At 35.6% G+C, this 24,654-nt stretch overlaps 4 protein-coding genes across 12 annotated transcripts in view; 2 read left to right on the top strand and 2 right to left on the bottom strand.

Moving 5' to 3' along the window:
* The window catches only part of LOC118449799 (atrial natriuretic peptide receptor 1), a 39,629-nt gene extending 33,029 nt beyond the window's left edge, over positions 1-6,600 (top strand). For all 6 annotated transcript variants that reach the window (XM_035884814.2, XM_085662860.1, XM_035884811.2 and 3 more), the window contains 4 exons: positions 2,051-2,225; positions 3,013-3,111; positions 3,266-3,357; positions 3,712-6,600. In XM_035884814.2, the coding sequence (XP_035740707.2) occupies positions 2,051-2,225; positions 3,013-3,111; positions 3,266-3,357; positions 3,712-4,602 (1,257 nt within the window). In that variant the 3' untranslated portion in view covers positions 4,603-6,600. The remainder of the gene's footprint in view (positions 1-2,050; positions 2,226-3,012; positions 3,112-3,265; positions 3,358-3,711) is intronic.
* On the bottom strand, positions 223-10,462 carry LOC118449815 (trypsin-1). 2 transcript variants are annotated; one of them, XM_085662862.1, is made up of 9 exons: positions 10,208-10,460; positions 9,605-9,651; positions 9,356-9,492; positions 9,163-9,284; positions 8,620-8,815; positions 8,259-8,503; positions 8,008-8,168; positions 6,939-7,023; positions 223-260 (listed from the first exon to the last, which is right to left on the bottom strand). In XM_085662862.1, the coding sequence occupies exons 1-9, from the start codon at positions 10,308-10,310 to the stop codon at positions 238-240; spliced, it is 1,119 nt and encodes a 372-aa protein (XP_085518988.1). In that variant the 5' UTR covers positions 10,311-10,460; the 3' UTR covers positions 223-237. The 2 variants fall into 2 exon arrangements, with proteins under 2 accessions (XP_085518988.1, XP_035740771.1); XM_035884878.2 differs by lacking the exon at positions 223-260 and having other exon boundaries at positions 6,752-7,023; positions 10,208-10,462.
* A 3,101-nt stretch (positions 10,463-13,563) lies between these two features.
* Positions 13,564-15,904, bottom strand: LOC118449821 (uncharacterized). Of its 2 annotated transcripts, XM_035884894.2 has the most exons (4): positions 15,745-15,894; positions 15,534-15,595; positions 15,047-15,237; positions 13,564-14,026 (listed from the first exon to the last, which is right to left on the bottom strand). In XM_035884894.2, exons 2-4 carry the CDS (start codon positions 15,578-15,580, stop codon positions 13,743-13,745), a joined length of 522 nt encoding a protein of 173 aa, XP_035740787.1. In that variant the 5' UTR covers positions 15,581-15,595; positions 15,745-15,894; the 3' UTR covers positions 13,564-13,742. The 2 variants fall into 2 exon arrangements, with proteins under 2 accessions (XP_035740787.1, XP_035740788.1); XM_035884895.2 differs by lacking the exon at positions 15,534-15,595 and having other exon boundaries at positions 15,745-15,904.
* A 3,009-nt stretch (positions 15,905-18,913) lies between these two features.
* The window catches only part of Sema5c (Semaphorin 5c), a 54,805-nt gene continuing 49,064 nt past the window's right edge, over positions 18,914-24,654 (top strand). Inside the window, exon 1 of one of the 2 annotated variants that reach the window (XM_035884827.2) lies at positions 18,914-19,584. The gene's annotated coding sequence lies outside the window, so the exon portion shown is untranslated. The remainder of the gene's footprint in view (positions 19,585-24,654) is intronic. The other variant, XM_035884825.2, reaches the window with a different exon arrangement.

Consider the following 24,654-nt stretch of genomic DNA (forward strand, 5'->3'; position numbering starts at 1 on the left):
ATTCACAATTCGAGTGATTCTTCTTTTAAGCTTCAATATATATTGCAAATTTAATCGATATCCAAAGGAAAAGGAAAAAAAATAAATAAATGAAATACATTCGTAAAAGTAGATACACGAGATATCTCAAGATAGAGCTAAAAGAATAATTTGAGATTTTTCTAAAGAAGAAAAAAAAAGGACTTGTTTTCTACGCACAAGGCTATCTCATCCTAATTGTCCCGGTGAGATGATCCATCATTCAGGATGTCGTGGCCGAGCTAAAAAAAGAAAAAAAAAAAAAAGAAATGGTTTAGAATATAACAGGAAGAAAAATCACTTCTTTTGTTCGTCTAAAATTTCTCTAGAAAGATCATATAAATTTCCAAAATTTTCAATATATTTCGTGAAATCCATTTATCGCATATCACACATCGAATCTAATATTCTTGTTCCTATTTACGCCTTTCTCCAAACCCATTTCAGCGTCATCTTCTTAATCAAAAACTTTCTTCAGCATCTCTTTCTCGGCTACAAAATCTGACAAAAATTTTCATCCGAAGATATTCATCATCCGTAATTCTGAAATTATTTCAAGTAAACGTCTGCTTTGCATAAATTCCGATTTACTCGAATTTTTACGACTTTTCTTTCCCCCCCCCCTTACTTTTGCCACTCAAAACGACAAACTATGTTTTTCTAATTCGTCGAATTACACCTGACGACGCACTGAGAATTGGATTAATTTACGTTTGACCTGTCGCAATGCCTGTCACGAGACTCTTTTTATTAATTAACAACCAGATCGTTTTTCATTCAAAAAAATGCATAATGGACTCTCGTCATTAATAACGATTAACATAATGAATAAAAATGCATCATCTTTGTTAAGCTCCAGGATTTACGTCGTAAAATATATAACGGTGTAAAATTTTACGATGGTTGAATTATAACTCGCGATAGCCATCGATTCCGAAACTTAGAGAATGATGATTCATTTGTATTTTTTTCCTTCAATAATGTTACAACAATATCTCGTCGCGCTGAAACATAATCTTTAAATATTATAGTAATGCGTTGTATTCAGGCAGAGAGAGAGAGAGAGAGAGAGAGAGAGAGAGAGAGTAATTATTTTTTGATAAATTCTTTGTAAATTATGATTCAAAGAACAAGATAAAATATTTTCAAGAGTAATTTAATTTCTCTATTAGAAATAACTCGTCTAATGTTTTAGTCGATAACAAACAATGATTATCGTTTATAAGCTTTCTTAATAATTGTCTGTATTAACACTTCAAAAGTATCGAAAAAATCGGATTGTATCTAAAAAATATGAGATCGTGTCGTTTCTCTAGAAAGGCCATCTTATCCTATATCGAGGAGGATAGATCGTCCTTATACCCCGTCAGAGATTACTCTCCTCTACTAAACAATTATATCTCGACTTAATTGATGGCTATCTCGGAAATAAATACTAATGAGTGAATCGAGGTGAATGGGGTGACTGGGGTGTGAGATGTAGGGTTAGGTCTCGAACTCTCTCAATATCGAGTTTCCTTGATCAATCGGAAATATCGGCTAATGATGCCATCGATGGAAAAGAGCAAGGAGAAAAAAGTGAGAAAGAGATAGAGAGAGAGAGAGAGAGAGAGAGAGAGAGAGAGAGAGTAGTTATACCTTCGGGCTGTTTAATTACTTCCGTTCTCTCGGCTAGGCATGGCATCTATCGTGTCCGTCATCGATCCGGTGTCCAATTGCACCTGGTCTAGGACGCGTAGCTTTTGAAACGTAAATATACCAGTTTTCAGTGTATATCATCGATATCGATCGAGTTTAATTAAATAATCTTATTCTCCTAAGTAACTATCTAAGATTAAGTAACTCGCTAAGCGATCCTTGAAGATGATACTTAATTATGCATTCGTTAAAACGATAAAAGAAAAAGAAATAAAGAAAGAAAAAAATGTAAAAGAAGGAGAGGTAACTAACTGATTGTTAACTGCTAACAGGGAGAAATTGGGTATCTAATTTCCTTGAAATTTCTTCTTCCCCTCTGTCTATTTCGCAAAAGGTCGAGACGATAGGAGACGCTTACATGGTCGTATCCGGATTACCAATGAGAAACGGTACGAATCATGCAAGGGAAATAGCGAGGATGAGTTTGGCACTAAGGGACACCGTCATGACTTTCAGAATCCGTCATAGACCAGAGGAAAAATTGAAACTTCGTATAGGAATGCATTCCGGTAAGTCTCTTTCTATTTTTTTCATGATCGAGCTTTTCTTTCTCTCTCTCTCTCTCTCTCTCTCTCTCTCTCTCTCTCTCTCTCTCTCTCTCTCTCTCTCTGTCTCTCTCTCTCTTGTAAATGATTACGAAAACACCCATTCTAAATTATCTCCGATAATACGGAATAAATTGGAGCGAACGAGTATTTCTATTAGAAAATGTGTTTATGTATGCGTGCATGAAAGAGAAATAAAGAGAGGGAGAGAAAGAGAAAACTTTTCAATGGACAAGCCGTTTACGAGGAAACACTTTTGATCGATTTAAATGAGATATGTCGCGCGTAACTTCGATTCGATTGCAAAATCGAGTTAATTACTTTTTAAATTGCGTTTAAAATCGATCGAACGTTTTTTTTATAAATGAAACAACGGATATAGATTCATACGTCGAGTATACTTTATATAAAATGTGTCTATTGAGTTATGGATATTGATTCTTTTTTTAACTCGATAGAATTTACCGAGGGAAACAGGTGTCCTTTGTTATATATGGTGGAACGTCGATTAAACGAAAAGTCGGATATAAAACGGATCGGATTATCTGAAAAAAAAGGAAGAAAAAGAAAAAAGATCTAATACATTTCATAGTTTAATCGTTACCTCAATAAGATTAGCTGGAATTTACTTCTGGAACAATATGTATATATAATTTTTATTTATCAAAAAATATTAAATTATCATTATTCTGATCGAAAGGCGATTTAAAAATGAGTAAGGTTTAAGAATGAATTGGCTTCGCCGTTTCAGGACCATGCGTAGCGGGTGTGGTTGGTTTGAAAATGCCGAGGTACTGTCTATTTGGTGATACGGTCAATACGGCATCTAGGATGGAAAGTAACGGTGAAGGTAATTATTATAGAGCCAAAAGAAAAAATAAATAACGTTTGGTAGTATTAAAAGAAGGAAATGGAACAAGTAAAATATTTTCTTAATAGGCTATGCTCGTTGTACTTTATTTGTATTTTTTGTTTTTTCTTCTTTATTTTTTGTTTTCAAACAGCTTGGATGATACACGTTAGTCCAAAGACGAAAGAGATATTGGACACTTTTGGAACATTCGATCTCGTTTGCAGAGGAGAGGTAACATTAAAGGTAAGATCTATCTTTTGAATCAAAAAGGGAATAAAATGTAAACGGAATTCGGAACTTGCACGCTGGTAGGCCTGGTTAAATTCAGGTCAGAGTTCATCGATCGACCGCTAGTACATCATCGTCCTAGCGTTTAACCAACGATACGGTCGTACGAAAAAATTTGTTTGCATATGCTCAATCAAAATTGCATTCCTTATAGAATCGTCCAACGAAATAATTGTTAGCGTCGAGCGTACGTCACTACCAAATCGAATTTCATTCGTTCGCACGCGATATAGCAAATATTTATTTGTCGAGCTAACTGTATTTCTTTCTTTTTCTTTCTTTTTTTTTTCCTTTCTCCACAAATCGCAGGGTAAAGGTACGATGACGACGTATTGGTTGATGGGTGAAAAGCCAATCAACAATAATATTAAACAAACAAATACAGCTCAATCAACCGCCCAACTTCCGTCAGTCCCTAATGAATCAGTGTCGCAGCAGCACCAGCAAATACAACCGATGAAAAATCAATCGATTCAAACGAAAATCGAATCGAAGGGCCAAACTCACGCTACTCAGTCGAAAATTCAGTCTAAAGTGGAACCGCCTCAAGCTCATTATGTATCAGTTAAAGATCTTTCGCAAAAGAATCAACCTCAGCAACAACAACAAAAAGCACAGCATCAGCAAGAGAAACCACAACAGCAACAGCAACAACAACAAAAACCACAGCATCAACAGGAGAAACCACAACAGCAACAGCAACAAGCAAAACCACAGCAGCAGCAGCAGCAACAAGCAAAACCACAGCAGCAGCAGCAACAACAAGCAAAACTACAGCAGCAGCAGCAGCAACAACAAGCAAAACCACAGCAGCAGCAGCAACAAGCTAAACCACAGCAGCAGCAGCAACAACAACAAAAACCACAGCAACAGCAGCAACAACAACAGAAACCACAACAGCAACAACAACAGCAGAAAGCACAGCAGCAACAACAACAACCACTACAAGCGTCGTATCAAAGTAATCAAAATCGAATACATTTTGGTAGCAGTAATTGCAACATCACGGCCACCGGAAACGGAGCACCTGCAGGTCGTGTGACATCAAGCAGTGTCGTTTCGCCAGCTCACGTACGTTCAGTTCCAGCACAACCAAATCGACAGGCTTATACTTACTCGACGGAAAGTATGCCGAATCACACCGAGAGTGGTCCAAACACGCCCCTTCTTTTACCCGCAGACTCGGCGCCTCGAATTTAGCTCTCTTCGTGCGTCTCTTATACCGAGTTTGAAAGCTCGTTGACAAGAATCGAGTATGATTCTACGGATATCCTGCCATCTAATAATAACCAAGGAAAAGACTAATTCTTGAATAAAAAGGAAAAAAAGAAGCTCTTGCTATCGCGAATCGGTCCAGATATCAAAATAGTTAGTGCACGTTCTTGCATTTCTATAAGTTTACAATAGATGGTGAGATATCGCGTAGTGCGAACGAGTGGTGCCATTGCCGAACAGTTAGATCGACGGTAAGTCGAATTATAATATGTATACATATGTAATAAGACAAAGTGATCTCTTTCTAGATGGTATTACAGAACCAATAATAAAGTCAATGGTGATGCATCTGACTATATAAATCACCTGATTTTTCCAAAGCTATGTTATATTACGTACTCCTATGAGACCGATGACTTGTTTTAGAGAAAACAAAAAAACGAAGAAAGAGAAGAAAATAGAGAAGAAGAAGCACCTCCATTTAATATAAGTAGGTATTCGTGGAGAGGTTGACCTGAAGGGCCCCTGGATAGCTTAATGGTTAGAATAGCTGCCCCAAAAAGCGGAAGGCCCGCGTTCTTGAGTCCTGCTCCAGATTACATGACGGCCCTACTTTTTTACGAATCCTACGTATATATATATATATATATATCTACATTGGGCGAATGATTCAGTATTCAATACCGATTAGCCCGAATCGACCAGTATTAGACAAGGTGCTGTTAACGAGAAAGTGCGTACGACGAAGTGGAGAAAAAAAAGATTAAGTAAGTTTTCTCGTATAAGCGATAAATTACTCATATTTCTTTTTACGGACGAAAATCTAGGACGCGCGTTTTGTTCATTGTTTTAATTACATCAAAGTATTCACATCTCTTAGGATTATTACTTTTTCGTCGTCTTTCTAAACCGTATTTTTTAAAGCTTTGCCGAAAGAAATCTTAAACGACTACACTCAACAAGTATATTCTTTTCCTTTTTTTTTTAGTTTTATGCCAAAAAAGAGTATGTCCTTGTGTATGTGTGTTGCGCCTGTGTGTGTGTGAAAGAAAGAGAGACAGAGAGAGAGAGAGAGAGAGAGAGACATAGGACCAAATTAACTTCGATCTGCTGCTATCCTTAAAGTTTCATGGAGATATCATTTTCCATTCATTATAAAGGGTAACACGAAACAAAATGGATGGTATAAGTGCGTGGCGAGACGAATGAAAGGGTGAACTTTGTCGTTAACGTTGTACAAGAGAGAATCAATAATGAATTTATTCCAAAGTTATATACATATAACTTATATATATATATATATATATATATATATATATATATATAACTTTGAAATTAAGAAAAGAAAATATCCACTTGAGTTAATTGCGATGGGATAACGAGAGATAAGTATATATATATATAAAAATATAGCTATATCTATATATGTATACACGGTCTAACACACAACACACATAATATGTGTGTATATATATACATATGTGCGTGTGTGTGCGTATATATATATGTGTTTACAAAGATGTTACGAAGAAATAGATTATATGTCTGTGAAAAGTTAGACAGTATAGAAGCATCGATGTTCAGCAAGCAATTTCTAGCGAGAAGAGGCTGGGCCTCTCGTGAGTATGTTATAAAAAAGGAAACAGATGAAGAGAGTAAGAGCGAAAGAGAGAGCGAGTGTGTTTGTGTACGTAGGATTATATGCATGAGAGAAAGAACGTAAATAAGTAAGTACATATACATAGAATGCGTACGAGCGTTAGTATGTACGTAATATTTTGTGTGTGACTCGAGAGAGCGAGCGTGTTGCGTCGGTCAGTCAATGAGACTATGCGCGTGCGACGAGAACAGAGGGGTCAATCGTTTCTTGGCTTCTCGTATATAAGAAACGTGACAAAAGAAAGCAAGGAAAGCGAACGAGCTTATCGTGTATGTATATTGAATATATCATGTCGTAAGAAATAAAAATTATATTTATGTTCATTCCTTTTAATGTTGGTAACGAGGTCGATATATTCCAAAAATAAAATTCAATCGTTTTCAGGATTACGCGTTTGTTGCGTTTGCTGATATCGAAAGTGAGAATTTAAAAGGAAAAAAGGAGATAAGGCAGAGAGAGTAGGTCCATCACGTTAGAAAAAACGTGAGAAGGGAAGCATCATTGGTTTCGATTCATATAGAAAATCAAGTTGAATACACAATTCGTGTTATTCGTATATAAAATTATTATATTAATGAATTAAATTAAAAGACGGCATTCGCGAATATCCAATCGAGATAAAAGTTTACGCGAGTGTAAATTCCAGGATGGCCAGGCTCACCACAACGAATACCCCAGGAAACGATTCCAACGTTCACCCATCTGCCATTCCCGAGTTGATGAACCAATGGACCACCAGAGTCTCCCTGACAAAGAAAGAAATAAAGAATAATAAGAAAGAAAGTAAGAAAAAAAAAAAAAAAAAAAAGTAAGTCGAACCTCTAAGGACTAATACATATTTAAAGCTCACGTTACGTTGAAATTCAGTCATGAATGAATTCACGTAGCATGTAGGTTTCTAACGCTTTTAATTCCTTGTGCTTTAGAGATTATGTAAGAACTTTTTTTTAATCCTTACTTGCTAATCCTCCATTAAGGAATCTCCTTAGTAAAGAAAACAAACAAGGAAAAAAATATAACGAATAAGAAAAGAAGAGAGAAAACGAGAAAGAAGAAAAAATAAATAAAAGGGAAAAAAAGAAAAGAAGAAGAAAGTAAATCCAATCTCAAAGAGCTCTTACATATTTAAAACTCAGTACGGTTAAGAATTAATTCACGTATGTAGCATTTGGATTGATTTTAACGCGTTTGATTTCCTGTGAGAGGATTACGTAAGAGGATTTTTTTCAAGTCGTTCGTGACAATCGTCACTGGAGTCTCCTTAACAAAGAAAAGAAAAATACAAAAAAAAATAAGATAGTAAGGAAGAAAACAAGAAAGTAGGACCAACCTCAAAGAACTAGTACATATTTAAAGCTCATTACGTCAAAGTTCAGTCAAGGATGAATTCACATACATAGTGTCAGGGTTGACTCTAATGCGTTCTATTTCCTATACTTTAGAGATTACGTAAGGTTATTTTTTTCTTTTTTTTCTATTTTTATCAGACAAACGTCTTCTTAACAAAGAACAGAAAAATAAAAAAGAATAAAGAATAAGAAAGGAAGGAAGAAAATAAGGAAGTAAGTCCAACCTCAAAGAACTAGTACATTCGAAGTTTCATTACGTTATAGTTCGGTCAAGAATGAATTTCACGTAGAGTCTGGGTTGATTCTGACGCGCTCGATTTCCTGTGCTTTAGATATTACATAAGGCTTTTTCTTTTCTTTTTTTTTTCTCTTAATCCTTACCTGACAAGCGTCACGACCTCCTTTGTAAGCGCCTGCGCACATGGTAGCCTTCGTGATACGTTGAGTAAAGCTCTTAATGCACAATTCTTGAGGCCATATCGGTACTGTAACCTCCATAAGAATGGTACTGGCTGGTCCACCATAATACTGTGTTCCCCAGCCTGGTTAAGAAAGAAACGAATATCGGGGTTTATTAACATAGATAAATCTATCTCATAGGATAGATCGTGTAAGCAAGGATACTTCTCAACCTGTAACAATAGCTGTTTTTTTTTCAAATGTCTGATCGATTGGTGGCAAACATATAGGCCAAATGTAACTGTTGAAGGTAGTGGGTCGTTGTATCTTGATAATGGCAATGTCATTCTCGTACGTGGCTGGATCGAAATCCCTATGGACTCTTATTTCCGTAACCGCAAAGTCCAAAGCTCTGGTTTCGTTTGATTTCGTAAAGTCATATTCACCCAGTCTAATGATAATGTCGCGTGGCTTGAATCTAATTAAAAAGGGAAGTTTTGTTTTAATGTCTAGTTTGGTTAGTGTCGCAATAAGTAAGTAACCAACTGGCTGGTCCCAAGTACTTTTTCTAATTCGAGCAGATTAACGACTTACTTTTGAACACAATGGGCAGCTGTTAATATGTGTCTGTCGGTGATGAGAACACCTCCACAATACTGAACCACGTCTTTCCTAAGTAACGCCACCATCCAAGGCCATTCCCGAGGATCAGCCGGTCGTCCACCTACGATTCTCGTACCAATCTTTATGTTCGTTCCACATCCTCTCTGTATTCTAGCTTTTCTATCGTCTAAAATATTCATATAAAATAAATCTCGACGACAATTATATTTGTAGTTTGTTAAATAGCACATGGCGAGCCGCCATAGAAATAAATCTCGCATAGCGTTCGCATAGATTTGAAATAATTGTCGTATTTAGCGTAACGCAAAGGTAACACTTATGAATTTTAATATATTATCATATTATATTACCATAATATTATCATTTATTTAACGTCGCACTTTATTCAAACTACAAGGAAGAGTATATAACGCGAAAAAAGGGAAAAGAAAAAAATATAGTTGAAGGCAAACTTGTTCACATCTTGCATCTCTCTCTCTCTCTCTCTCTCTCTCTCTCTCTCTCTTTTACTACCTGGATTATTTTCCTCTTCGCTGTAAAAACTTGCTATAGATGGTAATGGACCGGCCAGACTTTTCACGAACGACGAACTCAATGTGCTCAGTGACTTGTTCGGGCAACAAATTCCTATTTGACTAAAAAATATGTTTATCGGTGAAGAAAGTTAAATAAAAATAAAAGATGTATGATATTCGAGATAACTCACGTGTGATTGAGAATGCACATATTATTGAGAAATTGACTGGTATTCGATCGGACGTCATCGAGTACGCATTCTCCGATTTGTTTACAGTGGCCTTCCTTGTTGGCCGGAGTCAAGCAAGCTTGAGATATTTCGTATATCTACAATGGAAATATTTTTATTTCATTATCTACGGATTTAGAATAATATATTTTATTATGTATATATATATATATATATATATATTAATTTATATTTTAATACGTGTATCACCTTCTCCTCGGTATATCCTCGATCGACGTCTGGCTCATTTTGAATATCTAAGAACAATATAATATGCATTAATAGTGATAACAATGAGAAAAAATTTTAAATAATCGTTTATTCGTTTAAATCTTTTCATTATCGACAAATTGTAATCCTTCCTTTCCGAGAATTCATCGAGAACATTTATTAACGTCTCCTACGGAATTTTTCTTTCTTACGATTTACGTCGATTTACTATATCTCCTTTCTTTCTTTCTTTCGATCGATTTGGATAAATTTACAAGTCGTATTTCGACGATTTTCTATGCGAAGGCTTACCTTCTCCCTCACGGTATAACCAACCATCGCTTTGCGTCAATCTTGCGCAATCGAATTTAATACATAAGTTATTCAGCACTTGGTCTCATTAAACTTTGATGCGATTTAAACTAATTCTTATTCGAAACGTAAGAAATAGAATTGACCATGAATTTACTCGTTTCGATTGAAAAATTTATATACGAAGTTAAAAAACGATAAAATCATTGATATTTCGTAATTCTTCTTACTTAATAATATATTATATGCATGTATATATTTATGTATATATAATAGGAGACGTATGCTTACTCGTAATATTTGTTTGATCGACAGGAAGGCAGTAATTGCTTCGAAGTACGAACAGGAGCATCATTAATGATGCCGTACCAAGGATCTTCTTAATAATCGACATTTAAATGCTCGTCCTTTCGTCGTTGAAATCGTCGTAATCGTTGTAGTCAATTGTAGTCAGCTATGATTAAGAGAATTTAAACTATGTCGTGACAGAATATACCGAACGCTCTAGTGAATCACGAACGACAACACTAAAATATAAGAAGAGCGCTGCTTAAATAGTGAACGCCTGTAATGTATACAGCCCGCTATACAGAGATCCACATTAATTTGCTAAGCGACAGGCGTATGAGAACGTAAGAAAAAAGAAAAGAAGGAAGGGAAGGAAGAAAGAAAGGGAAACAAGAAAAAAAAGAAAATCAATGAAAATCATCATTAATGAAAAATTTATATTAATCTCGAGCGCTAATAATTTTCAGAACATTGAAGCTTCGATCGCATCATATTAATCTTTCTCTCTCTCTCCCTATGTATATATATATATATACATATATATATATGACAGCGAAGTAAATGTATAATAAATCGAGTGCGTAACTTGAGAAATATTCGATTCCGTTTATACCTATTTACTTATACATAGTTATAAAGCCTAACTTATACATAGTTATATGGGAAGAAATAAAGATAAAGAGAGAGAGAGAGAGAGAGAGAGAGAGAGAGAGAGAGAGCGCGCGAGATAGAGAGAGAAGGACGAAAGAAAAAAAATGGGAGAATAGATAAAACCATAGCATACTACTAGGACAGCACATAATGACCAGAGTATAAATCCATCGGGTCTTCTTCGTCTTCTTTTCTAAACGGACATCACCCACATACCTGTACAGGCCATTGCCTTCTCGTTGAGGTCTCACGTGTTTAGAACGCTCGGTTCGAGCTCAAAGATACCTATGTATTTCTCCTCCTTCTCCTCATCCTCTTCATCCTACTTCCTCCTATCTTCTCCTTCCCTCCTCCTCCTTCTCCAATCTCCTCCTCCTTTTTCTTTTTCTTCTTCCTCAACTCTGTCCTACATTTCTTCATTCAAAGAGGAGGTCGGGGATTTGTAGCCGGAAAAGGATCCTTTCGTGATCCGATAACTATGCGGATACTTGTAACGTAACATAACATATTATGAGAAAAATAATCTAAGAAACAACTCAACTCAATGAGATATATCAGTTTAAACGAATAAATTGGTGGATGATGGTTTACTCGCTCGCTCGTTCATTCGGTTTGTTCGTCTGGTTCGTGTCTCTGTGAAATATTGTCATCACCCACATGCACAGCACGTCGTTTCTCGGCCATATAAGATAAAGTCAGTTTGACCGTTCGACCGTTTTCTTCTTGTAACAACGTTTACCGCTACGCCACGTATCTTTAAGTATCTACGTTTCAATTAGCCAACCGCGTAAGAAGACCAAAGCGATACTATTCCATGAAAATCATCTCTTGGATTCTATCTATCGGAGAGATTTATCTCGCAGATCTCTTTATAGAGGAATCCATCCAATCGATCGTAAGATATCGGAGGAGGAAAACGATTACGTACGTTCATGTTAACTAAGAGACAGAAAGATGCGTGAGAGAGAGAGAGAGAGAGAGAGAGAAATAAGGAGAAATCCGTCGAGAACCGCGATTGGGGGCAGAGCTGGGGGCATTGCCATTTATGGCACCCCCCATATATATATATATATATATATATATTCGCCAACTACAGCTCTCTTTGGTCTTCTCATTCAGCATATATGTATGTATACGTACCTATGTACGTATGTATGTATGTGTAATCGCAAAGTTCTCTTCATGCGTTAACGAAACCTACCTTTTTTGTACGTTCGAATCCTCATCTCGACCCGAATGTAACAGGGAGGACAGCTTGAACGAGAAAGATCGTGAGACTTTCCATGAAAATGAAGGTAAAGATTAACATCTCATGTTAACGAGTCAACGCGTATCGAGATTAAGACAGAGAGAGAGAGAGAGAGAGAGAAGAGAAAAAGAGAAAAAAATGATAGGAGTTAAATAGACTGGTCGAGAACTCCTCCATCCTTTCTTGTTCTTACGCCCACGTGTGTGTGTATATATATACATATGTGTATATATAGCCAGGAATTATGGCCGCAATGTAAAAGACAATGATCCCACATCTAAGTCCTTTAAGGATGTTTCACGTAAGTATTTACTTACATAATTACGAAAGGGTCGTATTGCCACCTTTCGTTGCTTCTTATTTATATATACACATTATAGAAAGATATAGCGAGTTTAATAGATCTAACGTTTAAATAATAAAATCGCAATAACAATAAGATAATGCAAAGCAAGTATGAAAGAAGTATGCATATATCTGTAACATAAAATAGACGCGAATTTTATCATTAACTCCGTCCAATCGTATACGTCATTGTTCGTAAACATGCATTTATTTACTTATCTATGTACGCGTGTTGTTCGTTCATCCTATAAAGAGTGCATTTGAAAATCTTTGTTCGACTATACACATTCTTTTGATTTGGCGTCTACGCATCGAAAAGAGATCTCGTCGTGTACCTTCCTCCCCTCCTACCGTCCTCTTCCTTCTCCCCACCCCGTTCCCTTACCAACCCCTCCTTGTAATTTGCACATCGTTCCACCTGGCGACGCACGATTCTTTATTACCTCGGTCTTTCTCTTCCTTTAAGCAAAATTTACGTCCGCCACCCTCCCTCCTCTCCCCAGTCTCCTTCCTTCACCCCCTCGGTTCCTCTCGACGTCTTTTCTCACGTCTTCGAGTCCGTTCCTTTAACCGACACAGTGGTGCTTCGAACGTACCAAAAGGCACTTGCATTATTTATGAGAACGGAATACTTAATTAGTAAGATAAGGATCGTTTTATTTTTTCCTTTTCTTTGTCTTTTTATTTTTCTTTTTTTTTTTTTGTTCATCCTTGTATATACACGTTTTCTTTTTTTTCCCGTTTGGCTTTTTATATAGATCGTCGCGAAATTTCTTATTTCTCTTTTATATTTTTTCATTTATTTTTGGTTTCTTTTTTTCTTCTTTTGAATTCATAAAAGAAGAATGAGATAAATATCTCTTCTCGCGAAATATTTTTTTTCTTTCTTAGCCGTGGAATTGTTCTCTTTTCTTTTCTCTTTTTATTTTTCTTCTGTTTTGCATTTAACGCTAATTGTAAGCGTGTAAGCACAATCGATAAAATCTTACAAATCACTCGTCGAGTTGCTCTTTTTTTCTTGTTTTACCATAGCTCTAAGACTTTCATTGAATCGGATTTAAAAAAGAAATTAAATAAGAGAAATTTTTTGTCACGTAGCATTTATTTCGATAGCTCTTTATTCTTTACTTTTACATTTAACAATAATTGCAAAAACAATATATCGCATGTATCGATAAAATTTTACGCGGATAAAGGGATAACCTTTTTTCCTCCCTCTTTCTTTCTTTCCTTTTTTCTTTTTTTTTTTTGGATAAAAAAATTATTATTGTAGCCGTGCTCGTTACGAGGATGTTACGAGTGTGGCTTAAGCGGAACGGGTTTAGCATTAGGATCATCAAGGTCTAAAGTATAGCCGGTTACGTCGATTCCTCCCTTCGTCTGATTGTAATATTTTTCGGTGTGATAAAAAGTTCTACCTATCACTTTATCCTCGATGTCATAAGAGTATGGTTGACCGTTAGGGAGATGTCCTGACGTGATTATCCTTGACGTACCAAGACCACCATTAGTAATAATCGTACCAGGACCACTCGTGATAATCGTACTACCGTCGGTTGCGTAACTTTTCAGTTCTCCTAAAGGTAATAATTAAAAAACAAAAAAAGTTATAAATAAATCATTCCCAAAAGAATTTCGGACGTGATATAAACGATGAGTCAGAAAATTATTGGTAGATGTTGAAATATGAAAAAAAAAAAAGAAAGAAAAGAAAAATAAATGTTAACAAAATAAGCAAGATTATTAAAACCAAAGGGGAAATAAAACGGATTATATTTGTATAAGTCGCTCGAATTAAAATCGAGATAAGAGTATACGCTGATAAGAGGAGATTGTCGTCGGTGCGACATCAGGGTTGCGTCGATCAGGGAAGTGCGTGAAAATATTTCATTTTCCTTTTCGGTATTTAAATAGAGACATGTGATTCGACGGGTGTATTTTATTGTCATATACCTAATATTTTATTATTATCATTTGAAATTACACCATCATTATGATTAACGATCGCGAACTAACAAAGATGCCGGTTAACGAATGTTATAAACATTTTTCAATAAAAGGTCACAGCTAAATCCTATCGTCGTTCTAACCGATGCAATCTTCTTGCATCGTGCGTTAAAGTATAAGTCACTCGTAAAGGATTCTTAACTGAGGAGGATAAAAGGAAAGAAAAAAAAAAAAAAAATAAATAAAAGGATCTTTGATTGAAGATAAGGAGCGTATAAGACACCTCGGGGGATATCACGAGTAAAATCACGGTAATAAAAGTTTCCCGTAATATAAATCGAGATCCTCTTTGATATTATCACGAAGTTTGATGATTGGAAGGAGGTCGTCGATGAACGCGATCGTCGTTCTCCTTGAATCGATCGAACGAACGAACGAACGAACGAACGAACGAACGAACGGTCTCGGTCGATAGTGAAAGGATCTCTTTCGTTTCCATTTTTTTCTCTTTTTTCTTTTTCTCTTGCATCCGCTTAAGAATATAGAATCTCCATTATAGTGGAAGAAAAAACAAAAAAAAAAATGTAAAAACCGTTAAAGATTTATTCGGAGATTGAAAATGCATGTCTCTTTTTTTTCCAATTTATTACCTTTCTTAATTGCCTCCTGAACGTTCTCTTCGATATTTGCGGTTAGCTTTCTTACGTCGGCCAACGACTTTTCCACGTTCTGTTGTATGTTATATTGTAAGTTTTGTACACCCTGTTGTATTCCCCGTTGGAATTCACTCAAATCCATTTTAAATCCGCCCAACCAATCGTCCGTTTGACCTTCGCTAGTGCTGCAATAGTTTTATATAAAGATTGCGAAATATTACGATTGCTATTTTTTTCTTTGTTTGTTTTTCTTTCTTTTTTCTTCTTCGTGCAGCGCAGTAGCGAAATAGTTAAGCCACGTAGACGGTTACGTCGACAACAACAACCGATATATCTCGCTTTCTATTGGTCTCTTAATATCTATGTGCTATGTGTGAGTATATATATATATATATACATACACACATCATTTCATGTATACATACATATATATATATATATATATATATATATAAACATGTATATATGAAGAAACACTCACAAGATCATCCAAATCCCAAGCGCAAGTAGCAACTTTGCATACGTCATCTTGAATTTTCTCTTCTGTTCGTGTTGGTGTATGCAGAGATGCAAGTGTATAAAAAACAAATGAAAAAGAAAGAGAAAAGGGTACGAGTTCGAAATAAAATCGAATTTAATCGATCACCGGCAAACAATGTGACGGATACGATTACGTGTTCGTGGTTACTTACTTAGTTACGACGCGAAAACAACTGCGTGGTGAAACTGTAATGTGCTGCGGCGCAATGCACTGACGTTTTTATACTTCACTAATACCACTATATATTCAAGCCTGTTCGTTAGTTTAACGTCGTCACCGTCGTAGTCGTTGTAATCGTAGTCGTAGGCGAAGCTCTACTATCCAACCGGCTAACAAATTAACTAACTAACTAACTAACTAAAAACGTTGTCATCCTCGTGATTTGTCTATTGCATTGTATTCGATATAACAATAATGATTATTAATAAAGGTTTACTAGATCAAATTCGTCGATCAGACACGAATACATGCTCAAAACACGATAATACATATCGCATTATCGCAGGAATCGCGAAATAATTTTTTTCTTTTTCTTTTTTAATTTTTCTTATCGCATATGGTTAAGTATGAATCATAATCATACGATTCGAACGCATAGATACATATGATATATATATATATATTACGTATTATGTATATCAAAAAGAAATTAGTTGAATATAATGATTGCTCAACACCGACGATTGACGCTTACTTTAAACGATTCTACGTTCTTCTTCTTCTTCTCTTTCTCGCAATTTGCTCGAACACAATCATCGGTTCCGTTCTCTCTTTAGGGTTTTAGCTCGTGCCTGGTAACGAGACGAGCGCTTCGTGAAGCTGATTAAGGATAAGAGGATCTGAAAGGAGAATAGAAAGAGAGAGAGACGACTGCAATTCGTCCAAATAGTTAGCTATCTTTCTTCGAACGATTGACGTCTTTATTTTCAGCTGATTTTCAACGACTAGTTTATTATTACATTTACATACATAGGTGTATTACATTTTTTCTAGAACTTAGTCACTTATAGAACCTTAGAACTAATCACGGATAATTTATTAAGTCTTGATATTTCAATGGTACGTCTATGATTATTTTATATGGTTAGATTATAATTAAATAGATATTAATAATAAATATGATAAGCGAATAAATGTAAGAGTTAAAAAAATAAAACGAAAACATTTATTCTCAAATTTTAATTATCTATGAAAATAATATCAATTTTTATAATTTTTCACGCAATAATTATTAACTTTCAATGGAACACTACATCGTAATCCTATTTTATGGATTCTATTCATACCAATGTATTTACACACACGCATATACGTATATGTACACTTGAAAATTTTATCGTCGATAGATAAATAGATAGGTAGATAGATACCTTAATAATGAACGAAGCGGATAAACGAAAGGACACGTGCTATTATTATTCGTTGACGTTGTAAACAGTTACGAGAGATCCTTTGCATGCCGTTTCTCCTCGATGTTGTTGTTCAACGTCCCGTTGGAACGCAGGATAGAGTCATAAAGTCGTCGAAAGTAGCGTAACCAGTGCTCGAGTAGGCACTCGACGACGACGAGCAAAGGGAATTCATACGACGAGAGGTAAGGTCGATATATTCCAGAGAGAGAAACAGAGAGAGAGAGAGAGAGAGAGAGAGAACTTTGTTGACCCATGGGCCAGAAACAGGTTCTGAATTCGGGATTATACAGCACGAACGAAACCGCATCTTCTCGTACGAGACTCCTCTTCTTATCCTCCTCTTTGGATTATACGCATTGATCTTCCCTTACCCCCTATCCTTATAGTAAACGGCCTCCTCTATACTTTTCGTCCTTGAACCCTTTCTCCCTTCCATTACCGTCGTTTTCTCGTGAGGGCAGGTAGTAGCTCGAGGTGGGTCCACCTCGTAAATGCGTAATCATGTTCTTTGCCCTCTCTCTCTCTCTCTCTCTCTCTCTCTCTTTGACGGGGAGGTGGGAGAGTGAGAGAGAGGGGGGGGGGAAATAAAAGGAGTTGAATCGAGCGGAGCCGATGTACGAGACCTATCGTCCTTGACGGATTGTAACCTTGAGATAGGACGAGTCTTTAGATGAATGACAAGTACTATCTTCCATCGTCCATCGATAGGACGATGTGTCAGAGGATCGATCCTTTTTTGAATTTGTCTCTCACGTTTTGTAACTTTTTTCGAGAGGATTAAATGGAAGAAAAGAAAAAAACGACAACAATAACAACAAGAATAAGAGTAACAATAATTTGTAACATCATCAATCACGCGTTTTAGATGCCTCAAGTAGAATTATTTTTCCGAATTATTATTTCCTTTAAATTTGTCTCATATTTTATTTTTGTTAAAATATATTTGTTTTTTTGTTGTCTCGTACATTATGAGAGGACAAAATGTGAAAAAAAAAATACTACAAAAACAATAACTTGTTACATTATCGACCATCTTCCGATGCGTTTAAATAGCTGAAAATCGAATTGTTTTACCATCGAATAATGATCTTTGTCGAATTCGTTTCGCTTTTGTCGCGTTTTATTCGACAAGACAAATGAAAAAGGAACAAAAGAGGAACAAAAGAGGAAAAAGAACAAAAAGGAATAACAATGACAACAACTCCACCATAAGTTTCACTCGTCAACCATCTTTCGATCTATTGTAAGCAACTAACAATAAAACTACTTTATTATTTTGCGAATTATGATCTTCTTGGAAGACAAAAAAAGAAGAAAGAAACAACAACTTGTTAAATCAACAGTCGTCCGTTCCTTTGAACATCTAAAAATAAAATAATTTCATTATCCTTCAAATTCGAATTATGATCTTCTGCACATTTGTCTTTAATTTCGTCGCCTTCAAAAATAAATAAATAAATAAATAAAAAAAGGAAAGAAAAGAAATGCAACAACGTAATCGTTACATAATCAAACATCGTTCGGTGGCGCTTAATTAAACGGTTAAAAATAAAATCATTTAATAAAATATCATCGATCGAATTCAAATTACCGCCATAGCGAATCCTGAATGTTTTACGATCGAATGAAAAGCGATTGGCCGGGCTCGCTCGTAGCGCCAAATGGCGACGACCTAGCGGCGACCGCGGGAAACTTTGAAAACTGCTTCTCCTTCCACGAGAATAAGTCAGTCAGCTGCCTTTGCTTTCATAGGCCGTACGAGAAACGTAGAAGGAGAAAGAACGAGAGATAGAAAGAATGAGAGAGAGAGGGAGAGAAAGAGAATGAGAGAGAAAGGAAACAGCCGAGAGCTGGTAGGCCGATCGGTGCGAGGAAGGGGAAGGGAGAAAAAGGTCGTTGGAGTGGTAAACTGGTGTACTCGTGGCGCACACCGTCCCGGCTCTTCAGTCAGTCTTTGGATGGCGGAGTGTAAGTCGTGTGAATCGTTAAGGTTGTGTGTCTCCTTTTCTCTCTCTCTCTCTCTCTCTTGCACTCTCCCGTCCCCAACCGCTCCTCCCTTTTCCTCTATCGACCCTTCGATATTTCTTCCGTCGTGTAAACAAACGCGACGACATTTTTCTATCACTACAGATCGAACAACAAACGTTCTATAGGTTTATCATCTCTCGTTATTATAGTATAATTAGTGAATTTTCTTTAATTGCGTGATTCGCCAAACAAATACACACACACATATATATATATATAGTATATATATATGATATATAAGGAGAAATTAAAAAGAGATAAGAAAAGAAGAAAGAGGCAAAGTTTAGAAGAGCATTAGTGAAATGGAGTGACGTTTCCGACTCTCTCAATGTGATCCTTTTTTTTTTTTGATTTCTTCTTTATTTTCTTTTTCCCTTCTTTCCTTCCTCATTTCTTTCCCTCTTCCCCGAAAAGAAGTTTAACAAATATGAAAATCTACGTCGAACGTGGACAAAAACAACATGAGGGATAAAACAACGCCGGTTAGACGAATCTTGGATGATTTTTAAGAAGACGATTACCGAAAGATTGTTTCAACGAGAGTATAAAAAGTAAGTGCTTCAAGTATTTTAAATAAGATTAAGTACTCAAAAGTAAATATTTCAAGTGTAACAACTCTACCTAAAAAAACTTTTCTCCTCTTGTTACGAGGCTGGTAGGTTGGGAGGTAAGGAGGGGATAATACAAAAAGAAAAAGAAAAAGGAAAAGAAAAAGTCAGCAAACTATTAAATTAGATACAGTATCTATTAAATTTGGAACGTAAGCGATATAGAATAACAGAAAGTAGACAAAAGTTATTACAAGCATAGATAGGCGTGTAGTTGGCGCTCCTTGATCACGTGACAGCAACGTTTAACCGAGCCCGAACGAAGGCGTCCTTAAGGTGCGCGTGGGTGTAATTAGTTATGGTTTTACCATCTCGTTAGAAAAAGAGAGAGAGAGAGAGAGAGCATAGAGTGGATGAACGAAGGTCTTGGAAGTGGTAAAATTTATTCTCGTCTTCGTCCTCATCCTCGTCATGCTTTGTAAGAGAATGGATCGTAAACAAAAAAATTTTTTTTCTTTCTTTTTTGCTCCAAGTAATCACGAGAATATGACGATTTACGGTTCTATACTTTTAGCGTTCTCATTTTCTCATTCTGTGTTTACATATATACGTAAGTACATAATTATTTATACATATTTTAGCGTCTATGCATTTATACGTAAAATATACGTACTTACGTACGTACGATTAAACGATGATATTTCTCTCGCGATTAATTCAACGACGACCTCGTACAATCGTAAGAAAGTCAATCGACAACTATATATATATATATATATATATATATACATATATGGTCATCGTATTGAGAATGTGGGATCGAAGAGATCATTGCTGTTCGGACTTTCAATCGATTTGACGTTGACGAAGAGGGAAAGAGAGAGAGAGGCTTCAATTGAAATGATCTATATCGTATAGAGTATAGCGAAAATTTATATTTGAGTTTCATAGATTTCGCATATGTAGATCCTGGAACATAAATTAATAATACATCGTTGTACGAGATCTAGAAATTGATGTTACATATACATATGTATGTATATATATTTATTATATATTTACGATTTTCATATCGGTTAAAAAGACGACGTTTATAAACGAGCTTCGATTATCATGACTCGTGTGATCCTAATCTCTCTCTCTCTCTCTCTCTTTCTCTTCATCTCATCTCTATTTCTCTCTTGCCTATAGCCTGGTATTATAGGAGCATTTCAGTATCGTAATAGGATTATGGCATTAACGCACGTATCGAGGACAGTATCCGTTAGTATTAGCCACTTCCTGCCACGCACTCTCTCCTTCTCTCTATCCCTCTGTTTGTCTCTCTCTATCTCTTATCCTTTCTTCATTTCTTCATTTTTCATTTTGTTCTTCATCATGGATCTTCTGACCGTAGCAATTACGCCGTTTCTCGCTATGAAGAAACCTTACCTGATTTTTTCTTTTTCATTTTTTTTCTAAATCCCTCCTTCAAATCCCCATAGACGAGATTATATATATATATATATATATATATATCATAGAAAATGTTATCTGTCCCACCTTCAAGATTAGATTCGTGAGAAATCTTCTTCGTAACGTCGTTTCAGATCTATCTCCTACCATTCGTATGTTTGCGCAACGGAAGCAACAAATTATCAATTTGTTATCAGATTTAAACTGTCTCTTCTAAACGTAGAATAATGCAATCATTACTTGTCATCGGATTCATATACTTACTAATAAAAAAAGAAAAAGAAATACATGCACGTATATGTATATATATATTCGACTCGTTTAGATCATCGATTTTAACTTTTCGAATTAATTGATGGAATCATTAAAAGAAACATACATATTTCTTTTTCTTTCATAAAAAGAGAGAAACATATAAAACTCAAGGAGTGTCAACGCGATCTCTTCTTTTCCCTCTGTCTCTCTCGTTCTCTTTCTTTTACGTCGTTATCGCTCCCACGTATATTTCATGGAAGATACTTTTCAGACCGACGTCTTATCTCGAAGGATTCGTTCTTATCGACTACGTCGAACAGAGAAAAAGAAACAGACAGATAGAGAAAGCAAGAGAGAAAGAGAGAGAGAGAGAGCTGAGTGACGTCTCGATTCTGGTTCGTCTCATCTTTGTAGATGATGCGGACACCGAAACCAGTTTTCAATTTCTCACCTACACATACGCGCCCACGATTTGTTGGCGCGATCTTGAACATATTATATGAATAATACATGTTTCTTATATGAATTTATATATATATATATATATATATATATATATATAGATATATAGATATATATATATATAGATCTATAGTATCGAATACATCTATCTATGTATATACGTAGCTCTATATAAATGTGCGTGTAATTGCGAAGATTTTCAAGTAAAAAATATTAGACATCATTTAACGAATATCATTTTGTTTTATTTTTAATACTGTATCAAATTTTACAATTAAAAAATTTCATTGATAATATCAGTGATTCATAGAGTGTGGCGATGTATAAGTAAAAACACGTGTTTAACATCTGTTTCGTGATTCGCGCACGCGTCTGAGATGTAAAAGATGAAGATAGAAAACGAGTACGACAGAGAGAGAGAGAGAGGGGGGGGGGAGAAAAAGGAAAAGACGAAAACAAGATGGAAGATTTTTTTCCTTCGTTGGTTTCTTCGTTTTAAAGCACCTACTTCCTCAATGTTTATCTTTCGTTTTTATTCAAGCATTCCCTCTTCCTTTCTCTTTCTTTTTCCTTCCTCTTTTTCTCAAAGAGACACAAAGTCATACACGCAGTAAATCTCTCAAGTCACACGATCGAGTCTCGTATATTTTCGCAAGGATTACAAATATATATATATAAATATATATAATTATAAATGCACACATGTTTTTTTTAAAGAAAAATCCGTGGGAGCTCCGATAAATATAATCGAGAAGAGAACATTAATATTTCGTCATTTTCAAAATGGATCCAGCAGTACCGATATAAAAGCGGTATCCTATCTATGTATTCGTTCACGCATGGAACGTAACATATAGCGTTCGCGATTCCACGGTACGAACCTGTATCCGTCTTCTTGTTCTTTTTTTCGTCCGGCCAATGGTCAGGCACTCCGTAACAGCAACAGCAACAGCAACAGCAATAGCAACAGCACCAGCATCAGCAGCAGGAGCAGTAGCTGCACGGACGAAGGAACCGTATATGGTGCTGGCCTACTACCTCCTCTCATCGCACACATATAAACAAGGCACGTCGATGAAAACGCGAATAACTTCGTATATTTTTTACTCTTCGATCTTCTCGTAACGCGTTTCGTTTCTCACATTTCTTTTTCTTTTCTCGTCGTTGTATTATTATTATTATATCGAACTATGATAAAACGACGATATTATTATATCGTGAGTGGAGAAATCGACACGTATTGTCGACTATTTACAATTTTCGATATTTTTTATCTTCATTTGAAGATTTCTTTTTGAACGTAAAACACCTTCTAGGTATGACGGAATTTATTTTCTAGAATTTCACCAGTCTATAATTATTTATGTTAATTGTATAGAGTATTTTAGGAAGAAATATTTTACGTTGATTTGATATAAGAACTCGTGCGATTATATAGGTGTATTTATCTATCTTTATCTTTTTTTCTTTTTTGAATATTTGACATTACCAGAGAGATAACGTAAATTGCTTTATATTGTTTTCTTTTTAATCTGCTTATAACTACATAATTATTGTGCATAAAGATGCACATACACAGAGAGAGAGAGAGAGAGAGAGAGAGAGAGAGAGAGAGAGAGATACACACGACATGTATGTTAATTGATTATCTTTACGTGTAACGTAGGCCGGAAACAAAGTGTGCGCATTCGAGTAAGCTAGTAGGCGTAGAAGGGAAATTCCATATGTAAAATGTAAGATTATTTCACATAATGTAGTTAATTACAATATATAGTGCATTTTCTTGGACTATTTTAATATACATATGTTTGTATACTCGAACGAAACAAGTATCTATCCGTGCACATATATATATATATATTTCACGAACGAAATATATAGTTTGATCTATTTAACGAGAAAAATATTAAATAAACGATACCAATGAATTGTCGTGAGTTTGAGAAATAAGAAAGTCATGTAAAAGTAAGCTAGAGGAACACATTTTCATCTTACCATACTGTCGATAGTTACGATTAATAGCCCGCGGCAAGGCAACCACCTTGGACCATTGGTTACGCCTATGTTTGTTAGATACGTATATTCTAAGGATGAATAAGAAGAAGGGGTGCTACTTTCCGCATGAACGAATTGCGCGCTCGTTCGAATCGTGATCGCGGATAATCGCGAGAATGATCGAGAGAATCTTAGGTAGGCTTAACAATCTTTCGTATATATATATATATATATATATATATATATATATATATATGTATATATGCATGTATATAAATACACACATATAAATATATAGAGCCTACGTGTGTATAACAGGAGGTTTGTTATTCGTATATATAGATATATACGTACGTATGTACATGCGTACGTGACGTGTGCCATTTCGCACGTACCACTATTCGATTTCATTCGAATCGTAAACGCGTACAATTTTCCTTGAATCGATCGATAAAATCGCGTCTTCTCGTGTATAACTACGAGGCGAAATAATTTTTTTAAATGACGGCTACAACGATGACGACGACGACGACGACGAAATACCTTAACAAGTGCATGCGATAAATGTATCAAGATTATTAACACCCTAAGGGGGGTGGGAGCGGTGTAGGTTAATAAAACAGATTATTTTTCTACAAATCACTCGAATTACTCGAGATAAGAGCGTAAACTCTGATAAGAGGAGATTGTCGTCGATACTACGATACAACGATCGACGGAGTAGTGAAAATATTTCATTTTCCTTTCCTATATTTAGGTAAAGAAATGTTAACCCAAAATTTGGATTATCTCGAATGTTATGGTGTAGAAAAAAATTAAAATTTATTACTGAATACGAATGACCCATTTAAACGTTTCGAAGAATAATTTAAAAGAAAGTACTGAAAAAAAATAGGCATTTCGAAA

Source organism: Vespa mandarinia, chromosome 19 (assembly GCF_050613455.1).
Source record: "Vespa mandarinia isolate Hongniang chromosome 19, ASM5061345v1, whole genome shotgun sequence".
Taxonomy (NCBI): domain Eukaryota; kingdom Metazoa; phylum Arthropoda; class Insecta; order Hymenoptera; family Vespidae; genus Vespa; species Vespa mandarinia.